General features: G+C 33.8%; 2 protein-coding genes across 2 annotated transcripts; both read right to left on the bottom strand.

Moving 5' to 3' along the window:
* Positions 1-1,427: 1,427 nt before the first annotated feature.
* Positions 1,428-2,968, bottom strand: LOC114378306 (zinc finger CCCH domain-containing protein 2-like). Its single transcript, XM_028336877.1, has one exon. It carries the CDS (start codon positions 2,852-2,854, stop codon positions 1,676-1,678), a length of 1,179 nt encoding a protein of 392 aa, XP_028192678.1. The 5' UTR covers positions 2,855-2,968; the 3' UTR covers positions 1,428-1,675.
* A 7,659-nt stretch (positions 2,969-10,627) lies between these two features.
* On the bottom strand, positions 10,628-22,064 carry LOC114377939 (putative E3 ubiquitin-protein ligase RING1a). The gene is made up of 10 exons (XM_028336418.1): positions 21,699-22,064; positions 21,508-21,550; positions 19,171-19,229; positions 12,885-12,966; positions 12,615-12,735; positions 12,476-12,517; positions 11,688-12,197; positions 11,495-11,602; positions 10,964-11,191; positions 10,628-10,887 (listed from the first exon to the last, which is right to left on the bottom strand). The coding sequence occupies exons 1-10, from the start codon at positions 21,973-21,975 to the stop codon at positions 10,855-10,857; spliced, it is 1,503 nt and encodes a 500-aa protein (XP_028192219.1). The 5' UTR covers positions 21,976-22,064; the 3' UTR covers positions 10,628-10,854.
* Between the last annotated feature and the right edge of the window lie 3,153 nt (positions 22,065-25,217).

The following is a 25,217-nucleotide window of genomic DNA, read 5'->3' as shown; positions in this document are numbered from 1 at the left end:
GGAAAAAAAGTACAGAATGAGATAAATAACGTATAATAGAGAGATAAAAGAAAAGGGTAAATGTAAAAAATTGCTATAAAAATATATTGTAAAAATATAATAACTTCCTTTTCACCGAAAAATATAGTCGGATACCGTCCTATTTCAAAATTGTTTTCACCATGAATGTATTAGATACAGCATATAGATGGTATCTCTGTTCCAATTTTATTCGATTGTTTAGTATGTTTATCTAAATGTTTTTTAAATATATTAATGAGTTGTAATTGCGACAAGCTTATCAATGGAAGTTTGAGGTTAATTATTACCATTGACGAAATCAAATAATTTTATTGTTCGAGTTCTAAGTCGTCAGAGTCTCGCAGTTTTTGTCTGTAAAAATACAGATCCAGAGCAAGGAAAAAATGATGTCTATTTACTATTACAATTTACAATTTTACATGAACATTAAAGACCGGAAAACGTTCATAAATTTCATTAAAATAAGACAACAAAAAGTTTTCACTTTCTAATTCAAAGCATATTTTAGAAACACATTTATAAAAAAGATTAAAATAATTATATAAAATATCTTATATTGTTTACCGATTAATTATGATTTCCAGTCTCCACAGATACAGAGCAATTTTTTTTTTTTTGCATCTTCAAGGTACAGATGTACAGTTTTTGCTACTGAATTTTAATTCGATTCACAAATCAGGCGAGGTTTTGAAAGATCAATAGTGATAACGTATCATTTTGGTTATCCATTATAAACAACTTAATTAACCTTTCATACGTTATGGAAGAGTTTGCAGTTTAATAAAACACAATATCTTGTTAGGCAATAGAGCAATAAAACAGCAAAACGTGCTAGATTTTACCTTGTGGTTTTCTTTCAATTTTTTTTTCCTTGCTGAATCAACGACAATGACCGTCAAAGAATTTATAACATCCTTACTAAACAAAGGATGCCAATGTTTAAATTTACACCTGTAAAAATACTTTACTTTCCCTTTCGGGCGTCTCCAATTTAATTCTCAATTGACTTCACCAATTAACAATTTGCGTGCTCACATTGTGGTTCCACAATTAAATGTCCATCGCTTACAAAATTTTCCATATTCGATCTTAACGAAATGATGCTCAAAGAATCTAAAATTTTCGAAATTATCTTTATCCATAGCCGATAAAAGAAATTCTAAAATTGTTTCAATGTGATGATGTGTTGCCACGACAAAGATATTGCATGCTTGCCATGTCTTGGAATCCACTTTCTGTACTTGTAAAGGCCAACACAACACCAAATTATCATTATTTCCCATCCCAAAGAATTTGCTTCTCCAGGGTAGGTTTACCACATTATAGTTTCCACCACCACCACTGAGTACATAAAAATAAAGCCAATATTTTTTTTAAAAAAAAAAAGAGAAAAAAAACACCAACAATGAGTCAAAATATTCCCTTATACATTAAAAACAAGATGAAATCCAAATTACATAAATTGTCTCAAACTTAACAACAAATTCAGAAAGCAATGAAACCTTAATTAAGCAATAGTAATTAACAATGACAATAGATACGCCAGAGACGTTTTTTTTTTTTTTAATGTTTCTCTGCTGTATTTACACTTTCATTCACTGATATGAGTCATCGATCACTACCATTAATTTTCGTCGTCACCATCTTTCACCTATTACATCAGCAACTCGTTCACCCACGCGAGATCTGGGCCATTAACGTCAGCACCACCGACAACCTTGTTGTCGTTGCCCATGAATCTGTTGCGACAGAACTTCCCATTTGTCGGTGTCTGAATGGACGGTGGTGAAAAAATAAACTGGTTCTGTTTATCTTCGCAGCCAAAAGAAGAAACAATGAAAGGATTTTGTTGTTGTTGCTGTTCCTCAAGAGAAACATCAAGCCAAGGAAAGTTCGGTGCTTTAGCACCAGAAACAGGAGAACCCTCGTTGAAACTCAAACCCTCCAAAGAATTCACCAACTCAGCGAACATGTCTTTGTAACTCACCACCCCGTGATGAGGGTTCATATTCACAGCACTGTAACGGGAAATTGGAGAAATAGGAGAAACCACGCTTCGGGGTTTCAATGGAGAAGGAGGTGGTGAAGAGGACGAGGATGGTGATACTGGTGGCGAGAAATGCGACATGCCGAAGAGTGTGGAGGTTGGAGAAACTGAAGAGGAAGCACCACAATGGCAAAACAAACAACAGTTGTTGTTGTTGTTGTTGTTTGATTTTGAAGCATGGTTTAAGAGTTTGTTAAGGTTCTTCTTGCATGGCATGTCATTTGAAGAGGGTGAAGATGTTGTTACCGGCAAAATTCTCAGCTGGCGAGGGGTGTGTGCGAAAAAACACACCTTTCTCTTGCAGTTCCTGCCATCCTTACAGGCCTCCGTTCTGTACCTGGAAGGGTGCAGCCAGCATTCGAACACGCCATGGGCGTATTCGCATGCATCGCCACGGCTGCACCCTCCGCGACGATACTCAGGACAGACTGTTCCTGAGTAGTGATACCGCCGTGGGTCACGGCGGCGTGCCTTTTCACCCGGATGGGCGAAGGGGCAGTCGGTCCAGTCGTGGCTCCGGCTTCGGGTGCACCGGCGGACCTTGAACTCGAACATCCGGAAGTGGTCTGAGGAGTAAGGGTCGTCCTCGTCAGAATCGTTGGAAGGGAGGAACTTTTGCAGCATGGTCTCCTCGGAGGAGTACACGTCGGTGCCGCCGACGCATGCGGCGGCACGGCGAGTGAGGAGCTTCCTTGGAGGGATGTCAATTTCTCTGAGGGTTTTCTTTGGAGAAAGGAGTTGGTGAGAGGGGTAAAACTTGTGCTGCTTGGCACAGACACTGCTCATTTTGGCCACCTTTTGTGTGTGTGTTTTAAGCCAAATGATGAAAGAGAAAGAGAATAACAAGAAAGAAAGAGAGTGTGTCTCAACACAATGGTGAGTGTATGATGTGTTAATGTGGAGGGAAACAAAGGGGTGAGTTATATAGGGTGGTTGAGGAGAGAGAAAGTGAGATGAGAGAGAAAGGGTGTCAAGGATGGGGTGTGGGGACATTGAAGGAGATGGCGTGGCTGCGTAGCATTTGGGATCAGCATGCAAAAGAGGGTATGTGGCAGTTTGATAATTCATTGGGAGCAGGAATTTTGGCTATGTGTAATTCTCTTACAAGCTCTCTGTTTACAAATATCTCTGAAGGGTTTGGATTACATTTTGGGGCATCACAGCTAACTTGAAAATTCTAGATCACGTTAGGGTGTGCCCAAGAGGGCTCCATCTATGGGACTTTCTTCGACTTGACTATAAATTCCATTGTTGGTTCATTGCATTTGCTTCGCTTTATTCTATTTCTTTTTTTTTCCTATCTTCTCCTTTGACTCAAAAGAAGTACTAAAAAAAATTGACCAATTGTCCCTAGCTAAAATCAAAGGAGATAGATTTGTTAACCTTGTATGTATGCGTTTTTATTAGAATTTAGAACTAGTATAACGCGTAATAAAAGCATTATTATGAGACCGACATGATAACAAAACGGATATTAAGATAAATCATGTTCTATTTATAAAATAATGGTTCAACTACTGAAGGAGTGAAGTAGTTGAACCTTAAAAGAGATGTGATAACATATGACGGATAAGAAACCGTGAATTATATACTGGTTAGGCCACGTAGTTAATTGCAGCCATGGAAACTTAAACTGATTGAATAATAAATTATAAGAAAAATTAAGTACTTTGATTTTGATGTTTGATCATCATCATTCATCACATATGCCTATATTATCATGGTTATTATATTTTCATATGATACAGTATTATGTCGTCAACTAAAGTATGAATCGTGAACAAACCAATCATTAGTTCTATTTTTTTATATGGACACACAGGCTTATCTCTTTCATTTCAGACTAATGACCAAAAACCTTAATACAATTAAAGAAGTAATATTATTAACTATATTATTATTTGATTGAGAAATTAACTAATTGGTTACACGGTCCTCAATTAAACACTGAATGGATCTAGAACTCTGCCGACAAAGAAGGAAATACAAGTACATATATCGGAGGTATTAGCCATCTAAAATTGAGTTTATACCATGTCATTATTGACATGTTAATTAAGGTAAAGCCATTTGTCTTTTCTCTTATCTGTATTAGCTAATACTAATGTTTTTATATCAGTTTCACGGGGATCTTTAATAAGTCCAAATCCATTCATTTCAATGAATGCAAATAACGTCAGGTCCATTAAAACAAATTAGTCAATGGTCATCTGGCAGTTACAATTTCTGAATTAGAGGAAAAAAGAACCGAACCAAACTTTAATGCCTATCCCCGATTTACAAAAAAATATGCACTTTCTTTCCCAAGAAAGAATAATCAATCCACATAATAATGGAGGAAACCATAACTGACAATTCTTGAATACAAACCGATAGACAAGCTGAATTTTAGGTAAATACTAGTACATGTAAAGAACTAATTTCATTTCTAGACATGCTACTTTAAGGGGGCTAATTTCATGAATTAATAATTCTTCTTTATTTTGGGATGATTTCAGTAAAAGAGAGTTACGCTTCATAATTTTTTATTTTAATTTACTCAAAAAGGGAGTTATGTTCAAGCACCTTGATTCATTTGGATGATTATTTTTATTTTTATTAGGAAGGTTGTCTATTTCATCAAAGTGTATGATTATTTTTATTTTTATTAGTAAGGTTATGTATTTGAAAGATGACTGTGGTTTTCAATGTTGGCCATAAATCGATATATTCCACTATGTTAGTACATTAGATTGTAATTATAAAATCAATATTAATTTACATATGATGTAATTAAGTGTTCACAAGGATGAGGACGTCATACCCTTGATTAACAAAAGAAACAGAAAGTTCACATTCATAAGGGGTAGAGGATCTCTTTGCCCTGACTTTCTGAAGGCTATTGTTACAGTAACATTGTACCTGCCTGCAAAGGAACAAAAATACTTTTTTTTCTCCGAAACTCTTTACATTCAATTAAGACTTCAGTGCATCCATCACTCAGCAAAATAAGTTAGCCAAGTTACATGATATGCTGCTGCTTATACGTTCATTAAGGTCCAATTTGAATAAATTTATCTACAACTAAACTTTCATTAATTTAAATATTTTTTTTTCTAACAAGAAAGATGTTGCCACGTTATGCATTATGTGTAACAGTGTAACAAGTTAGTGCATGTTTGAGTTAATGTTTGGGAGGCTCAGAATTAGATTTGCAAAACAGTCTCTCACTTGTTACTTATGTGTTAGAAATGCATTAGAATGAAGTTCATGTTCCCTAATGTTATAGACATTTCTGCTGAATTTCCTCCCTTATGTATCAATTATAGATTTATCACATGTAGTAGTTACAAGAACATTTTTTATTTTGAAAATGTCCTATATTCAGAAGTTAAAGAGTAAAAAAGTCTACCTACGATAGAGCAAATTTCTAAACTTCAAAGTGTACCAAAATTACACTCCTTTCAAATATTCGACTAAGTCCCTAACACAATATCAAGGACTCGTTACTGTTGACTAGTTAAGGTAAAGAATATTTGTTTGTATCTGTATTATACATTTATACTATATACTAATCGTTTCAAACTGATCTTATGACAAGTTCAAGTTCATTGATTTCGTTGAATGCAGACAACGTCATGTCAATTAAAACACAACCGAAAGTAGAAACAAAAGTAGAAACTGCTAAATAAAGAAAATCTAAGTAATTAAGATATTGGAAAAGATATTATAGCTATTAATAATATATAATTGTTTAATTTTATAAATAAAATAAATTAAATATTCTTTAACGCATTAAGCCATCTCGATCCAACGCATGTGTTACACTAGTGCATGCCAAGCAATTAACGTACTACTTTTTCACCATCATACAAAAATAAAGCACTGTAGAGAAACAGTGTTTCCTACTTTTAATTAATGACATCCAATTAGATTTATATATTTTAAAATAACTACATTTTGATCATATATGACTTTCTTTTTCTTCACATATTGAAATTATATTGTTAATTTAAAGTTGCCTTTATTTATTTAAATTAATAATACATAGTATTTCTTTATGTATTATAAAAATTATTTAATTAAATATCAGTGTAATTTTATTTAATTTTTTAGGCTTTTTTTCTTCACATTAATTTCAAATTTTGAAATGCAAAAATTATGTAACTAAATTTTTTTATATTTTATTTATTTAAAAAAATTGACATAAAAATATATTAAATTGAAATTAAAATAAATAATAAAATATACAAGGGTGAGCTTGATTGTAGGTCTATTTAATTAAGAAACGCTTTACAATTGAAGAGTTGAAAAAAAAAACTAGTTAAATTGTTTAAAATAATAAAGATGATATGTCATTGTGGAAATGAAAATTTATAAAAAAAAAAATATTAAATATCAGAATTTATATGAGTTGCTTGATGGGAAATGCAATTGCTATCCAGAATATTGAAATATTGTGCTGCTTTAAATTAAGTTTTTTTCACCGTACATTTTTCCCTAAAAATAATATAATCCACATAATAGAGAAAAACCATACGTGACACTTCCTCATTATCAAACTGATAGAAGCTGAAGTTTTTATAATACTTCCTTCGATTCTTTTTTATAAAAAATAAATTTTAGTATAAAATACACAATAAAATTTGTTTCTTATAAAAAAAAAATCAAAAGTAGTAGTATTACAGAGACAGAGTGAGAAGCTTCTGATTTTTGTACACCTCACACCCAAGACAATTAACTCACTTCCCCGATAATAATTTAGCCAGCTATGGTGCTAATTCAATGAATTAATACTACTCCATTATTGGGATAATTTCAATACAAGGGAATTAAGTTTAAGTACGTAGTTTGATTCATTTGTGCGATTATTTTTATTAGTGTTATTATTTATTAGAATAAGGATTGTGGTTAATTCCTCTAAAAAAATGGGGATTGTGGTTAATCGATGATTTTGGCCCATGAAATGTAGTACCTTGATGTATTCCTCTCAACTGTTGCGGTCGGTGTAACCGACCTATGTACTCTTTAGTGTGCCTTTGGATAAGTGTGATTAATATTGATTATGAATAAAAAAATGATAATGAAGCATATGATTTTTGAATATTTTATTATAAAATAAAGTTATGAGTAAAATTTAATATAATTTTTTTTATTTAATGCAGAAATTAATTCTAAATCAAGAATTAATTAAAAATATATTTAAAATTAATTCTGCGACACCAAATCAAACCGTAACAGTATCTGAAAGGTTAAAAGTCAAAGTCTTTTTTCTCTATTTAATTCGCAGAAGAAAATTTAAATAAATTGGCTTTGGCATCACATGAAAATCAGGTTTTCTTAATTACCTGCGACTTATAAATGGAGGATTTCTTTGCCAGTCTGAAAAATATGTGCAGAGCAGAGTTGTTCAGGAATCTAGCCAGAAAAGAAGGCGGCTTTTAGGGTGGGAGAACATAAGATATCCCTCACCATGGAAAACTACTTGTACACCGTTAGATATATCAATTTTTTAAATGAATGGCTGGGATGTTTTGTTATTTTTCCTTTTTTTCTTCATTGTTCCCGATCTATCCCTGGTGAAACCCTAACGCCCCCAACTCTCTCACCGTTGAGCATCTCCTTTCTCTCTCGTGCCACTTCCGTCGCGACTGCGGCAACGACACCAGCGAAACCCTCACCCAAGTGACACTGCGCCGCAACTGCAATCTCGTCTTGTTTCCTGCATACAACAAGATCGACAGCAAACTAACCATGGCCGCCGCCGTCGCCGCCAGCGATGAAGGACGACGGGGTCTTCTACAAGTTGACGGTGGTTCTGACAGTGATGTGCGGCGGTACGACAGAGGTGAACGGTTTATAATTCAATGCAACCAAAACGATTCTCAAATGGTTCCTTTGTTTATGATTCAATTTCAGAAATGCAACCTTGGAACTGATTTTGCCGTTTAGGTCTGATTCTTTGTGACAATTACCACCAGCAAGGCCTTCTTTAATGGGGGTTCGCTTTTTGAACTTTGATTTGAGTGAGAGAAGAGGAGAAAATAGGGGGTAAATTAGTAAAAGAGCAGGAGAAAAAGAAAAAAGTAAAACTAATATCAACCATGCATTTAAAATAAATAAAATCTAACGGTCTACGATATATTTTCTCCTGGTGCAGTAACCAAAAGAGAAGCAAGAAAAGTAGATAGATAAATAATTGATAAGTTAATAATGTAATATGATAAAGAAAAATAAGAAGTCTGCAGTAATTTTTTTTCATATGTATTTTTGAAATAGTCTTACTTTATAGTATATGATCAAATATTATATGTAAATATCTTTTTTAATAAAAATTTAAACTTTTATTAAGTGCAAAGATTTGGAGGACCTTTTTATATAAAAAAAAACAAAAGGAAAAATATTATTATAACCTATTTGTCACAAAATGTGATCCAAAATAACCGAGAGTACAGAATTACTAAAGAAAACGAGCCATTGCTATACTGTTATTTTGCTGCTTGAGTACATTGCATAAATATAAAAACGAACTTTGTCTCAATCAAGCACGTAATTTAGATAAATAAAGAGAATGATAAAAATAAGGTAGAAATCATATGAAAAAGAAAGTAGATACCGTAACAATAACTTGATCCTTGGTGTTGAAGAATGCATTTTTTTTTCCAGATCATAGTATTGATACTAAATAGTTTCTATCGGTAGTGACTAATATTGGTTGAGGACCATAAATATATATAAGACAAGTATTTTCTTTTAATATAATTTATTTTATATTTAAAGATTAGTCAAAATTTCAACCTATACTACTTAATTAAAAAATACAAATGATTATGGTTTATGTCAATCATAGATGACAGGATGTTGGAGAATGCATACAAATTGATATTTGTAGGGACTTTTCTCGTTGATAAATAGATCATATTTTGAGGTGTATAAACAGAAATGAAGAGAGAAATAAAAAGATAATATATATATATATATATATATAATTATAATTATAATAATAATGTGATGAGAAATAAAGAGATTGATATAGGAATAAAAATGAAACGAAAAATCTGTCAAAAAAAAAAGAGATGAAAAATAAAGTAAATTTCCGGTAATAATGACGCAGGGATAATGCCTTTAATCGTTGGTGCTGGAAAACAGGAATAAATGAAAATATTAAATGGATGCATAGCATATAAGGAAAGGAAATAGGAATAAGGAAAATATTAAATGAATGCATAGCATATAAGGGAAGGAAATCAGGAATAAAGAGAAGGAAGAGAAATATTAAATGAAGGGGGGCACAAAGTCTAGAAAATATTTTTGCACAGTAGCTAGAGGAACCGAAGAAGTCCAGAAAATATTTTTATATTACAAAATTAAGAGAAGTTGAAAAGTTTGAGTCAACATAACATCACCCGTCTCTATTCCTACTATGCTGTGTTTAGAAACTATCCCATTTAAATAAAGTTTGTAAATGTAATACAAAAAACTGTAAGATAATGTTATATTTTCCTACAACAAATCCACCAACAATAGTTACATTTGGTACACTAAATAATATACAGTAACTATTTATACTTATAAGAGTCTGAATTTCTGATGTATACTATTAATAAAAAAATTGTAATGTATCTTTTTTTAAATAATTGTTTAATTTCCACTTTTTTTGTCTCGCGTGCTGTTATAATTTGTAAACTGATACATCTTCCGATGATAAAATGAAAGAATAATGATACACGCACATATTTACATAAATGTCATTTTATATAGGGTGCTGTTAGGTGCACCCAGCATTATTTCTAGTGCACCCAGCACTTAACGTGAAAAGGTAAAAATATCCTTGTGTATTTTTAAAAATATTTTTGTGCACCCAACTCATTCAGGTTGATCTGCATATGCAATGAATTGATCCGCATAGGTTTTAGTTGATCTGCAATTGATATAGATAATCCGCAAGTTTCTTACGGATCAACTTGATCCGCAAGTAACTTACGGATAGATCAAGTTGATTTTTAAGACTTACGAATCAAGTTGATCCGTAAGTCTTTTACGGATCAACTTAATCCACAAGCTTCTTACAGATCAAGTTGATTTTTAAGACTTACAGATCAAGTTAATCCGTAAAGGGAGAAAGAAGGCAAGGATAATTTGACCATTTTTAAAGAATATTGGATACACCAGCAATAATGCTATGTGCACCTAGCAACACTCTTTTACATATGATGCACCATTTTCATCTTCTATTTTATAGTAGACGTGATTCAAAACAATATTTTTAGTCAGTTATCTCTGTTGAGTTTTACGAACCAAGTTTAACATATATAATATATTGCACTAAAACAATTGAGGACCGCATAAAACCTCTTTAAACTTCGTTTAGTCTCATTTTGTGAATGTAATTTTTTTCCTTGAAGTTGGAATTTGTATTTCATTTTTGTAGACAAACCAGTTTGTGATGTCTTAATGTTTACTTAACAAAACCAATCCTTTAATTAAAATATTCATTTTCCACTATGAAGACGAAATTTGCCACCATAGTGCTACTCCTTACGACAACGATAATCCTCCCGATGACAAATTGGATACACATTGATAAAAAATACCGTAAATTAAGTAAAACTGAAACCTAACTAGTATTTTTAGAAGGTAAATCTAAAAATAAAGATATTACAATGCTTGCATAACACTAGTATACCATAGGTTGTTTTTTTTTTTCTTTTTTGGGGTTGAGGATGCAAAAGGCAATTGTTCTTTTTATGTACATAACAAAGAAATTTATGGCATAGCCAATGTCAAGATCGCCAATGAAACCAAGACTATGATACCTCCTTCTGCTTGTATGCAATAATCTGAAACAACAGAAAAAGAATGAAATTAAGTTGTTACCTACAGTAATATAAGGGGGTAAAACACCTTAACACTCACCAAATGCCCCATCTTGGATATGCATTTGGATCTAAGCCCTGCCAGAGTCTCATGTCCTTGCAAAATTTCCAGTTCATCTTTGTGTGGATCTATAACCAGCTTTGATAGCTCATCATATGCAAGGGCCGAATTCTCATCAGCTGACTTGTCACAGTTCGTACTGCAGCATCCTTTGACTGCCACTATCTCAATTCCTTCAACCGGCAAAGGTGTCTGACGAGCAACGTGCTATGCAGAAAAAATACACAAATGTTAGACAATCATCATAAAGCAAGAAAACTAACATTGGCTCATCAACAGAAGCATTTTATGCAATCGTTTTTTTTTTTTTTTATAAAGATGGGACAGAAATTAACACGGTCTATATATTAAGTTGACAAAGGAGCAAAAAACCAAGTCAGGTACTGAATTGACAACTATGGGGTAAAACAATACTTGGCCTTCTGGTGGAGGCCTACACTAACTTCGATCAAGTTGAACAAGAACTATCACTGCCACAAGAAACAAGTGATCAAAGATAGTGAATCTTACTTCATAAAGGTGCTTGACAGACAAAGTTGGTCGACAGCAAAGGTAAGGTTGCTGCAAACTTGGTGTACTTAGTTGGTCAAGAGAAACAAGCATGAGATGGACATCAAACTGTGAAAAAATAGCATACGTTTCTTTATTAAATTGAACTGAAATAAGAATAGAATCATATTCAAGAAGTATTCAGTAGTAACACCTCATCAGTGTTTTCATCCAAGTTGCGGAGATGGTCAACAAACTTAGACAATCGACTACTGCGAGAACTTTTGTTATTGCTACCACCACCACTGCCATGCCGAGTGTTACTTCTAAAACCACCCCTTCCCCATGTAAGCTTTCCATGTTTCGACACCTGCCTTGAAATTCCACGATTTTCTTTACTTATATCCATATCACTATCATTGCATCCACCATCAGGACTTGCCATGGATGATGAGGGTTGAGAGGGGCGAACTCTAGCCCATCTCTTTCTCCTTCTCTGCCGGTGTTCTGTACTTCGTTCATCAGCTGAAGATGAGTCCTTTTCATTATTGTCATTTTCCTCCTCATTATCTTCAGATCCTTCAATTGCTTGAGTTTGTCTCCTAGAATGAATGTTTCGCTGATTACGCTGCGGTCTAGTTACAAATGCACCTGGTGTGTCTTTACGTCTCTTAACCAATGCTTCAGATTGCCGTTGAACTACTTTTGCTATTGAAGCTTGAATCTGCCAAAAAAGCTACAATGCTAAGATTTGACAATTGAGATAATGTTGACTGACAAATGATAAGAATCAAAACTAACAAGGCACAAGCATAAACCTCAGTAATAAATAAATAGTCATTGATATGCGTTTAAGAGTTGATATGTCATGGCAGACACGGAGATTGTCAATGACTCAAAATCAATCAGTAAAAGTGTTACAAGTTATCACTAGTGTAAGTATTTTAGACACATCTGAATGCTGAAAGCATGCTTAAATATGTTTACTCAACTAATATTCACCTGCTTATTGCGGTTCTTCTCCTCTTCACGAAATTCAAGCTCCTGTAATAGGATAGTGAATGGTATCCCTAGTTAAATTTTGTGAAAGCTTTACCTTAAACACAATAAAAAATGAAGTAATAAACTGGTCAACTTATACCTCTTGTTCGTACTTCTCAATATCTGGATATAAAGCGGCAATGAGGGCATCATAATTTGGATCGTCTCTCAAGGAACGACGACTGGCACAATGTGTGCGACAAGCAGGGCATTCATTGTTCCTGAGACAATACACAAACAATAAATGTGGCTGCATACAGAGACTATAACGTGTTTTCTAATGAGTACAATAGACATAAAGAACTTAGATAGCAATTATCAGTAGCACATTATATAAATAAAAAGTCTGGAATGGCTTCATGAGGCTTACCCTAGTCGCATTGATTTATCAATGCATTCCCTGCAAAAACGGTGCAAGCATTCCATAACAGTTCTTGTCTTCTTAATAATGCCTGTTCAAGCAGTAGTTAGTTCTTCAGCAAACTAGATATGTGTGCTATAATTCAAGCATGAAGTGAGATGCAAGTTTATAAAACTTCATTCATAATGAAATCCAATACTGCATGGCCAAACCCCAATTAAGATTATAGGTGTCCAAAACAATAGGCAATCAGATCACGGTTAACTTTTAAAAAACACATCTATTTTACGTAAAATATATGAAACATTTTATCTTTACAGTAAATCTTAAGACAGCAATACAGGTTTAGGAGTCGCCAAAATCAGTATACAACTAAGAGCTCAAAGAATCACTTACAAACTAGAGCTGTGAATCTTATATATATTTAAAAACTTAACACAGCTAGAAATTAAGCAAAACTATAAGGATATTATAAAATGTAATTGCATATAATATATCAACTAGAAATTAAGCTCTATTGGAAATCCTACATCAACTAGTGATATGGCCAAAGTAGTATATAAATGAGGAACAGTCCTTATCTTACAAGCCGGTTTTGTGGGGTCGATCCCAAATCCTAAGATAGTATCAGAGCATATTCTAGCAATTGTTGTTGAGCCTATTGGACTACTTGCTATCAAGTCATTATCGAACTGCATATGGATGTTCAGTCCTACAAACTTCATGCTCGAGATGTTCAGTCCTTAACGTGAGGGAGGTGTGTTGAAGATCTCACATTATTAGTTATATGACCAAAGTAGTATATATAAGTAGGGGAAATACTCCCCTTACAAGCCAGTTTTGTGGGATTGAGTTAGACACAAACCCAAATTCTAAGAAACTCCCTTTACCTACAATTAAAGGAGAAGAACAAAGACATGTTGAGGCTGAAACTATGTGTCTGAATACAATGCAGTTCTGAGTTTATATAAGCTTATTGCACTTATTACAAATAAATAGAGGATATTTAATTTCCTCTAAATCAGTGATTATGTGCCTATAAACTATATTTATTACAATGAATGCAGAATATCAATACTGATTCTCAACATTCCCCCACAAGCTGGAGCATATAGGTCATATGCACCAAGCTTGTTATAAATATAACCAATTCTCAGTCCCCTCAGAGACTTAGTAAAGATATCTGCCAACGGATCACTTGAGTTAAAAAAATCTTGTTGTAATATCTCCCGATTCAATCTTCTCTCTGATAAAATGGCAATCCACCTCAATATGTTTGGTCCTCTCATGAAAGACTGCTTGATTGTCACATATTAGCATCATTTGTGTGTCCTCTTCAAACTTGAGCTCTCTGAGAAGTTGTTCCAGCCATATGAGTTCACAAGTTACCAAAGCCATGGCCCTGTATTCTGCTTCAACACTTGATCTGGCTATAACACTTTTCTTCTTACTTTTCCAAGATATCAAGTTTCCTCCAATCAATACACAATATCCTGACGTGGACCATCTATCACTAGGTGACCCCACCCAATCTGCATCTGAATAGCCAATAATTTGAGAATGTCCCTTATCTTCATAAATGAGACCTTTTCCAGGAACACTCTTAATGTATTTCAGGATTCGAATGACTGCATTCCAATGATCCTAGCAAGCAGAGTTCAGGAACTGACTTACCATGCTCACTGCAAAGCAATATCAGGACGAGTGACTGTGAGGTAGTTCAATTTTCCAACCAGTCTTCTATATCTTCCAGGGTCTGAGAATGGTTCCCTCTGATCTGGTGACAATTTGACACTAGGATCTATAGGAGTGTCCACTAGCTTGGCATTTAACAGGCATGTTTCTTCCAGGATGTCAAGGGCATATTTCCTTTAAGAGATTACCACACCATCCTTGGATTGAGCAACTTCGATACCAAGAAAATACCGAAGCTTACCAAGGTCTTTAGTTTGGAATTGACAACAAAGGTACTACTTCAATTATGTAATGCCATGTTGATCACTACCTGTTATTCCAATGTCATCTACATAGACAATGAGGTAGATGCATCCCTGAGGTGAGTGGCAGTAGAAAACAGAGTGGTCGGCTTCATGTGAATCATACCAAATTGCTGCACCACAGTACAAAAACGGCCAGGCTCGAGGGGACTGTTTAAGTCCGTAAAAGGACCTGCAAAGCTGACACACCATGTTCGATGATTCGCCCTGAGCAACAAAACCTAATGGTTGCTCCATATAAACCTCTTCCTCAAGATAGCCATGCAGGAAAGCATTCTTTGCGTCAAGCTAGAAGAGAGGCCAATGGCAGACGACAGCCATAGACCAAAGAAGATGAACATAAGCCATTTTGGCTACTGGAGAGAAAGTACCTGTGTAGTCCTGTCCATACACCTGAGTGTAACTTTTTGCCACCAAACGTGCCTTGAATTGATCAATGGTACCTGAGTATACAACCACCAACACCCAACAATGGATTTCCCAGGCAGAAGAGAGACCAGCTCCCAAGTACCACTACTCTAAAGTGCACACATCTCATCAATCATTGTTTGCCTCCACTCCAGGTGAGATAGTGCTTCACTTGGAAAACTAAGGATAGATACAGAAGACAAACAAGTATAATGCAAGGGAGAGAGCCTATGATAGCTAAGGTTAACATAGTGAGGAGATGGGTTTCGGGTAGAACAAATACCTTTTCTCATAGCAATGGGCCAATTAAGGTCAGAAGACAGGTCTGAATCCTTTATAGGAGATGGCATCAGGAAAGAATCTGGCATGGCCTCTATTATGTCATCATGAGTCGTCGCAGGGCTGATTGAGGAATGTTTGTTGGTTGTTCTCTTCGATGATAGACTTAAAAGGGTTATGCAGCCAGCGGCTTTCTGGGTGGAACATCCTGATGGACAGCAAATTCATTTGCAGTGAGACATCAAAGAATGAGACATCAACAGAAATGAAATACTGTTGAACAGCAGGAGAAAAACAATGATATCCTTTCTACACGTTGTGGTAGCCTAGGAAAATACATTTGAGAGACTTTGCTGATAGTTTGTCAACTTCAGGGCTCAAATTATGAACAAATTAGGTAGAGCCAAAAACTCGAGGAGGAAGTATGTGAAGACATGACTTAGGATATAGGACAGAGTAGGGACAGAAGATGGCATGCGACTAACGAGGTAGCAGGCTGTGAGCACAGCATCACCCCAAAAACGCTAGGGAACATTGCCATGGAGAAGAGTTTGAGTTGTTTCAATAAGGTGCCTATTTTTGCGCTTAGAAACCCCATTTTGTTGAGTGTGGGCACAAGATGTTTGACGAAGGATGCCTTTGGATGCCATAAACGGCTGAAATTGATGAGAGAGGTATTCTCTAGCATTATCACTACGAAAACAACAAATAGGTATACCAAACTGAGTTTTATTTCATTATAAAAAATTTCAAAGATGGAAAACAATTCAGACTTATTTTTCATTAACCAAACCCACATACAACACGAAAAATCATCTATAAAAGTGACAAAATACTTAACACCTATTGGGTTCATAACCCGAGATAGACCCCAAACATCTGAGTGAACCAAAGCAAACGAGGATGTAGCCCTTTTATTCACAATGTAGACTAGACAGCTGATGGAGACTGGGAACCATTTTCTAAAGTGTCGGTAGACCAGGATGTCCAAATTGAGCATGAATCATTAACGGAAAAATGGTGGAAGAGCACACTCGCGGCGAGCCAGAGAGATAATATAGGCCATGTGATTCACATCTGACGCCAATCATCCATCCCAAAATCCATTCCTGCAATATAACAGAATTTTTAGTAAATGTAATGACAAGGTCAAGGTCATGTGTTTGAGTACAACGATGTACAGAGGGTAGGTTAAATGGACAATTAGCTACAAAAAGGACAGACTCAACAGTGAGGGATGGAAGAAAGTGTGTGGTACCAATGCCTTGGGATTGTGTTTGAGACCCATTGGTAGAGGTAATGGTCGGTAAATAGCCAGATGTAGAAAGAGAAGAAAAAAAGAGAACGGCTACTAAAAATAAGATCAATTGCACTAGAGTCAAGTACACAAGGACCTAAGGAAGATGAAGGGAAGATGCAAGCAATAGATTTACCAGTGTGTGCGACAAAATCAACAACACCAGTAATTTGGCGGCTCTCAAACCACTGGAGAAAGTCCTCGTAGGTAGCCAAAGTAACACGGGGCTAATCAGTGGATTGAGTAGTAGGTAGAGTGGAATCATCTGAAGATGTTTGAGCTACATTGGCAAGGCGAGATGGTTTACCATGTAGCTTCCAACACTGATCAGTACTATGGTTATCTCAGTGGCAATGGGTGCACCAAAAACAACCTTTGGGTTTCGATGGCCCCGTGCGAAAGCATCCAGACTTATTGCTCTAGGAAGCAAGAACAGATGTATCAACTATGGTAGATTCAGGAACATTAGATGTGGGCTTTGACAAAATCCGAAGTAATACAGCAGATGTTGATTGCATTGTTGGTGCCATAGGTTACCCAAGAATTTGGTCTCGTGTGGCAAAATATCCTTGAGGCAGACCATAAAAGGCCAAAGTCATAAAGAATGTGCTACGGTTCTCTCTTAGCCTCGGCGGCAATAGAGGCAACGGGGGGTAGAAGCTCATTAAAATCATGGAAAGTCCCATGAACTCGCCCAAGGTACACCGACATGGGCCTGTCAAATCGCTAAGGAATTAGGAGGGTCATCAAGTCTCTACACATGTCGTATAACTGTTGAGCATCATTCGTGTAGAGACCACGCGCCTCACTCCAAACCAATTTACAAATGTTGTGGGGCTTGAAAATCGATTTGAGGGGTGGAGAGTGGACCTGATAACACTACATAATTGGCAATCGATCTTTACCCATTGTCCACGTTCAGCCTCGGGAATAAATTCAGCAGAAGTAGTGAGATGGGATTTGTGGCCAAGCCCACTAATCCACAAAGTGATGTCAGATACCCAAAGTAGAGTAGTTTGAACCATCCAACTTCTCAATAGAGTGGGAGGTTCGAAAAAATTGGATTGTTTGCCTTAGTTGGGGTGGGTGTACCATCAGAAGCCATGGTGAGAGAAAAATACAAACAGCCCCTACAAAAAAAGAACAAACACTATAGAGTTTTCGTCAAAGTGCTCCAATGAAGGCAAAACCCCAGGGATAGAGTCGCCCTAGGGAGGCAAGATCACAATTGGAAACATGGCCGGAAAGGGTCGCGAATGTGTCGTCATGCACCGGGGATAGGTGTTGTTTGGTGCGTCAAAGGAGAGACGCGTGAGAACTCAAATGGAGAGACAAGTCGGACGGTGGGACCATCGGCTGGAAATGTCACCGGAAAAGTGTTTCCGAAGGCGACGACGGTTGTCGGAAAATGAATGAACAGAGTGTGCCGATGAAGAAGGGCGCTTAAGGAGGTCGAACCAGATGCAAGTGGTTCACCGAAAAAAAGAAAACTATCACCAGGGACAGCAGGTCCACTAGACAAGCACAGTTATTCAATCTTAACTTCTTCAACTTCTTCTATAAGATAATGCAATCTTAACTTCTTCAACTTTTCCTTAATAACTGCACTTAGAATTCAACTGCATTGTCCTCTACAACTGAAACTTATTCTTGTCATATTATAGATACATTTCATCATTGTATCTAACTCACTAAAGTCATTCATTAGACTCTGATGCATGAAAGCATTCCTCTTTTACAATACATCTATATTTGTATCTGTATCTCTATCTCCATCTATACACACACGAACACATTAACAGCCTACTTTATAAAGTATTGTAAAAGATGAAAACTCAACAATTATGCTTCCTTCATGTAAACTATTATTGACAGTATGCTCACAAGATAAAAAGCATAAATTGATACCAATTTTTCCAATATGATGAATTTTCTAAATACAAAGTACGTAATAGTATCAGCAACAATAGAGAATATGAAACTACTAAGGACCAGTAATAGTTTCATAATCACCCAATCATCCACTTAAGAAAAGTGACAATTCTACTAGTGTCTTCAATGAAAAATAACACATGTAATACTCCTACTCTATCCTCTCTCCTCCTAACCAAACATAAAAGCATCACACGTCAGGATCCTTTAATAAACATTAACTACTTGCCACTCACTACACATCATTCCATGCAGAGAATTGACAATGGCAAGAAGTATATCCTACTACATATAGGGTCATATTTTGACTGTAGCAAAATTCAAAATCACATCTAATTAGCTTCCCAATTATGTCATCTTGAAAGGGAAAACAAAAACATACCAAGGCAAATTGGGCATTGGACATCTTTACGAATTTCCAGAAGTTCAACATACACGAATCTGCAAACAAAATAAGACAATAAGCATATATTTACATAAACTTGATAGAATCAACAATTTATAGTGAGATGTATGACATAAACCTACAAGTTGGGTAGTTGAAAAAATCTCAAGTCGAGATAGCCAAACAAATAAATAAATTTGGTTGCTTTTTCATGGTTGAGATTTGGGCACAGTTAATACTAGAAAATGGCCACTACCCATCTTAATCATCAAAATTCTCTAAGCTACTGTAATAAAAGAAATTTCACCCTTCGCAGCCACTTTTCACAAAACAGATAATAATGTCAGAAGTGACGTAAATGCAGTTTTCAAACTTGATCGAAGTCTTGTGGATATCCAGTGTCAACTTTTCCGTTTTTGGAAATTTAATATACTTCCCTATAGTGTAAACGACAAGTGACATTCTCAATCTCAACCATTTTCCACCAAAAAAAAAATATGATCCTTTTAAGACTGTTAAAGATTATGACTAAGGAATCACATAGATTAAATGCACTTTTACAATAAGTCACAAATCAAAGTAAATTTTTTTGTATTCAAATGAACTCATCAATGAAATAGTTCTTCCAAGAAAAAAAAATCACAGTACCATTGTATTTTAACACACTTGTATTGGATAATGCTAATGCCATTGCAACTAAGAATTTAACAGTTTAATGTGATAGATAGTATAAACCATAAAGATTTTTATACTATTAACCAATTGAAAATCACCTTAGATATAAAAGTAATTATTACAAAAGTCAAATACACATGTCATCCATCCAAAATTTCATGAAAACTGACAAATACACAAATACTTATATTCTAGACAATGTTGAGAACAAGTTAATCCAAACAAGAATTCATCCTAAAAAGTTCGGTAGACATTATGATAAAGCATCAAACTAATATGAATTTCGATTTTTCAGAAGACAGTGTAATTGAAGGCACATATTACATAATAAAGGTGTGTCTAAGGAACCAAATCAAGGCTACAGAAGGGTCAGCATCTGTTTGATTGACTCACATACTTTGGCAATACCTTTTTGGTTCAGGCAAAGCATGCCTTTAGCACTTTATTGATGACTAACTACAGAGAAAAATCCATATATCCCAGCAATCTAACTTCCTAAATGTTATTCTTAAGGAGTGGCATAACATAGCAAGAATGTTAAAAAATAGCCAGCTGCCTGTCACGTGTCAGTCTCTCGGGCTAATAGGCATTAGCAGCTTACGACTAATCTACATAAAAAAATCATGCAAGATAGTAAAATATGGTGTTTCCTTCTTTTTTTAATCCCTCAAGGCCCCCACCCATGGCTCATTTTGCCATTGACAACCTTGGACAAACATTAACGAAATGCAGAGGACAAGTCAATCAATTTAAGCAGCAACACTAATTATGAAATATGGCTTCAGGGAAGCAACAAACTATCAGGTCTTTATCAGAATCACAGTCACACACCTATGATCAAGATTTTTAAAAAACAGTCCGCGACTGAGATTTCTACCACAACGTCAAGGTTTTGGACTCTCTGCAACCACTATTGTGGTTGCATCCACTGCATTTGTCCGCAATTTTCCACAATGTCAAGGATCACAACAAAATTGCAATAGCAACCACGATTTAAAACCTTGCCTATGATACTCAAAACTTGACCACTGCTACCATGCCAGACGATACATGACAATGCCTCAAACATTTTGGTTTGGTACTCTTGCCAGACAAATCAACATAATAGTAATTTATATATGGCCACCTAGAACATTCTGATGCACATGACTTGAACTGTACTCTACCCTCCCTACGAAAAACAATACAGAGTTGCAACTGTAGCAATAATATCACATAATTGTAGGTGCTGACTGATGTTTAATCCAACGCCATAAAAAATGACACTAAGGATTCATATACTTTGGACTCTTAAAAAAAAAAAAAAAGCTACGCTAAAACAACAACTTCTTTTGAGCAGGCAAGGAGCGAACAAGTTTCAAGCGTAAACAAGACGAAATTCCAAACATGCAAACGAACTACAAATCAAATGGGGGGATTCAGAAAATTCAGACACAACAACTCAAATGGTACGAACAAGCATCACCCCTTTACACAGCCAAAGGGAACCCATCACATCCAGAAACAGAAATGGCGAAATTCACACGCAGCCACGATCCAGAAACAGAGGCATGGAATCAAAACGTAAATCCCAAAAAACTGAACAACAAAACACAAAACAAAAAGTTTGGAAACAATGCACGTTCACGAGAGAGTAAGTAAGAGAGAGAGAGAGAGTACTCGGGTTTTTCTTCAGAGCCAGAAGATGGGGTTTCGTCGGAATCTGCCAAGAGAAAAGAAGAAACCTTGAGCACACGAAGAAACGCAAAGGCAAAACAAAGCCCAACCCAGTTGAGAAAAACCAATTGGGTCACCGAACATAACACGTAATCACGAAGCAACAAAACGAACAAAAAAAAATGATACGTAACCCTGTGGTTTTTCCTTGTCGTTGTTGTCATGTTGCGCCGCTTCTTCTACTTCTTCTTCTTCCTCCTCCTCCTCATCTTCTTCTCCTTCCCCTTCCCCTTCTTCTTCTCCTTCTTCTTCTTCTCCATCTTCTCCTTCTTCGTCTTCGTTCTCATCCTCGTCGTGTTCCTGCGACTGGTCCTGTTGTTGTTGCTTCGCATGTCGAGAATGGAAGAGGTTCTGCTGCGAAGTGTCCCCTTCGTCGAGAGAGTCGGGCAGAGAGCGCTTCTGGGCTGGCATTGCTGCTCAGAGACACAGGGATTCGCGAATGCTATGCTATGTGTGTGTGCTGCGGAAGAACAACAAGAAGAATGAGATTGAGATTTTGGTTGAGCTATTATTATTATTATTATATAGTATTTATGTATTAAATACACCATCAATTTACTCCAAAGTTTTAATTTTTTTTGGTGAATACTCTCTCTATGTAATAGTGCCTGAAATAATAAAATTACTTTAATTACATAAGTAATTTCTCTATTTTTATCTGTTTAATATTTTTAATTGATGTTTTACTAATATTTAGAAATCAATTTAAAGAGTTTTTTAATACTTTTAAAAATTATTTAACATAAAAAACATTGACGTTAACATGATTTTTAATATTTATGAAATTCTTTATATTTTTTTTATTTTGGTGACTGTTTAAGAGAGAGATAATACTTCAGCAAAGATAAAATTAATGGTTTATTCATCTATTTTTTATGTAAACAGTATATACATTAGCAGATAAACGAATGACTATATATAATAACCTGTTAATTTTTATAATAATTGTTTTAAATTTATAATAGTAATAATTTTTTATTGGTTGTGGATATAAAATTTTTAATACGATAGTGCGTAGTGTGTTTATTGTTATGTATAGATAAGATAAGATTACGATTTTAATTAATAATAAGAGTAGAGGGAGAAGGAGCCGGCATGGTTGTCATGTGTGTGTTGCGGGCTTAGAATAATGAGCTTTTTGTTTTTGAAAGTAAAAGTTTAGTTGAGGGGAATGGGAATTATCTTAATTCAATGTTAGAATGATGTAAACGTACTAAGCTAACTCAATAATGATTAATTAACAAAGTCTAACACTGTATCTCCCAAACATGTCCATTGAAATTTAATTCTTAATTGTACGCGTATAAATATTTTATTAAGAAACGTAAAATATCTTTTGATTACACAAGGAAAAAACAAAACACTCAACAGTGATCGGTGGCGTTGAACTACCATCTCAAACTAAAATTACTTTTAACAGCGAATTTATGTTTTAAAGTCATCACTTTAACTCAGCAAAAAAAAAGTCACTAGGACAAAACTTAAATCAAATTTTATTATCAAGTTCCCAAATTATATATTTATTGATTTAAAAATTTAATGAAGATAAATTTGCAATTTAGATCAATTTAATCATGTAAATACATATTATAGCATATTTTATAATATATTAAGGAAAGAAAATAAATTAGAATTCTGTAGTTTTTTTTTTTTTTGCTGAAGATTAGAATTGTGTGGTTAACATTAAAGAGAATTCAACTTTGGTAAATTCTTATTAGATAATGATGAAATAATAAAGAATGTTAATGATACTCTCCTTTTAATATTTTTTTTAATAATTGACTCAAATTTATTAGAAATCATCAATTTTAATTGTCACACTTCTCATTTAACAATTCTTTCTCTTAATTTAAAAGTGAGATTCATCAAAATTAAAAAAATTTAATAAATTTTATTATATCATAAAGAAAACTTCAGAAAAAAAGTATCAAAATAATTGGTAACATTCTTATTTGACCTAGTTGGTCTTGAGAAAATTACCACTAGAAGCCTTGTCAAACTTTATAATACAAACAACTCAATTTAAAACTAAATAAATGAGGACTTATCTAATTGACCCCAAATAAAAAATGGGGTTAAGTAATTTCATGTTCAATGACGAATAAAAATTAAACAAATGTTTTATTTTATTATCATATTTAATACCTCATCCCTTCTCCTTTATGTTATTTATGTATAAAATAAACCTCCATACAGATACATATATAACACATATCATATACCTTTTTTCATCGCACAACCTTTATTATTTTTATTTTATTCATTTTACAACTTATAAGTATAAATATAATACTTTTAAATATTTTTCTAACATTTTCATTATAATTTTTAATTAAAAATCATAGATAAAAGGGTATAATTGTTAATTAAAAATTATACATCTAAATTATAATTACAACATTTTAATTATCGCACACATGCCTTATACTATTTATTACTTTGATATATAAAGAGTGAAATTATAATTGTTGATTAATTTATTTTGTTTTGAGTAAAGAGCTGTTGTTAATTAAAATTTAATACTTAGAATTATACCAAAATACATAAATATAAATCATAAATTATTATAATTATACTAAAATATATAAATATATATCACAAATTATAAAAAATATTAAATTCTTAAAAATTATTTTTTAAGTTAATTATATAAATATATACTCTTTATACACTTAGTTAAATAGTTCTCATTTAAAAATATAAATTAACCACGAGGGTCGATTAATTATAAAGAAGGGGCTACTCGACTTAAAAAATGATAATCACATACATTGATTAAAGAAATTCCCTAAGTGACTAAAAATTTGGTAACTAAGTTTAGATTTAACTAGTAAAATATTATTTGTTAAGTAATTAATTAAAATAAAAAGTAAAATATTATTGAATTCATTTTATAAATATGATAAAGAAGGGGCTACTCGACTTAACGAATGATAATTGCACACATTGACTAAAGAATTATTCTAGGTGGTTGAAAAATTAATGATAACTAAGTTTAGATTTAACTAATAAAATATTAGTTGTTAAGTAATTAATTATAGTAGCAAGCAAAATATTATTGAATTTTTTTATATATTTCAATCACATCGAATAAATAAAATTCATTTCCGTAAACCCTAAATGGAAACTATTCATCTGAAGTGAATAAAAAGTGTAGCATTTTATAAATAATTTAAAATAATTATTAAGATTTTCATATTTTTTATAATTTATTACATATGTATTTTAGTATAACTCTAATTATTAACTTGTAATTATCGAGCAAAAGTTCTTTTGAAGGAAGCTATTCAAGAACAGAAGGAAACTACAGGAGCAGGTAGAAAAAAATTATTATAGTTTTACTCTTTATTTATTCAAGTAATATATATATATATATATATATATATATATATATATATATATATATATATATATATATATATATAGGGCATGTGTGCCATAATCAGAATGTAGTAATTTTACTCTTACGATTATTTATCTATAATTTTTATTTAACAATTATACTCTTTATATCTATAATTTTCAATTAACAATAATAATTAAAATTCTAAAGAAAGATTTAAAATTACTATATTATAACTTGTAGAATGAATAAAATAAAAAATATGAAGGGTCTGTCATAAACAAAGATATATGACACGTGTTTATGTATT

Source organism: Glycine soja, chromosome 12 (assembly GCF_004193775.1).
Source record: "Glycine soja cultivar W05 chromosome 12, ASM419377v2, whole genome shotgun sequence".
NCBI lineage: Eukaryota > Viridiplantae > Streptophyta > Magnoliopsida > Fabales > Fabaceae > Glycine > Glycine soja.
The sequence above is the reverse complement of the archived record's forward strand: the minus strand, read 5'-3'. Positions and strand labels throughout refer to the sequence as shown.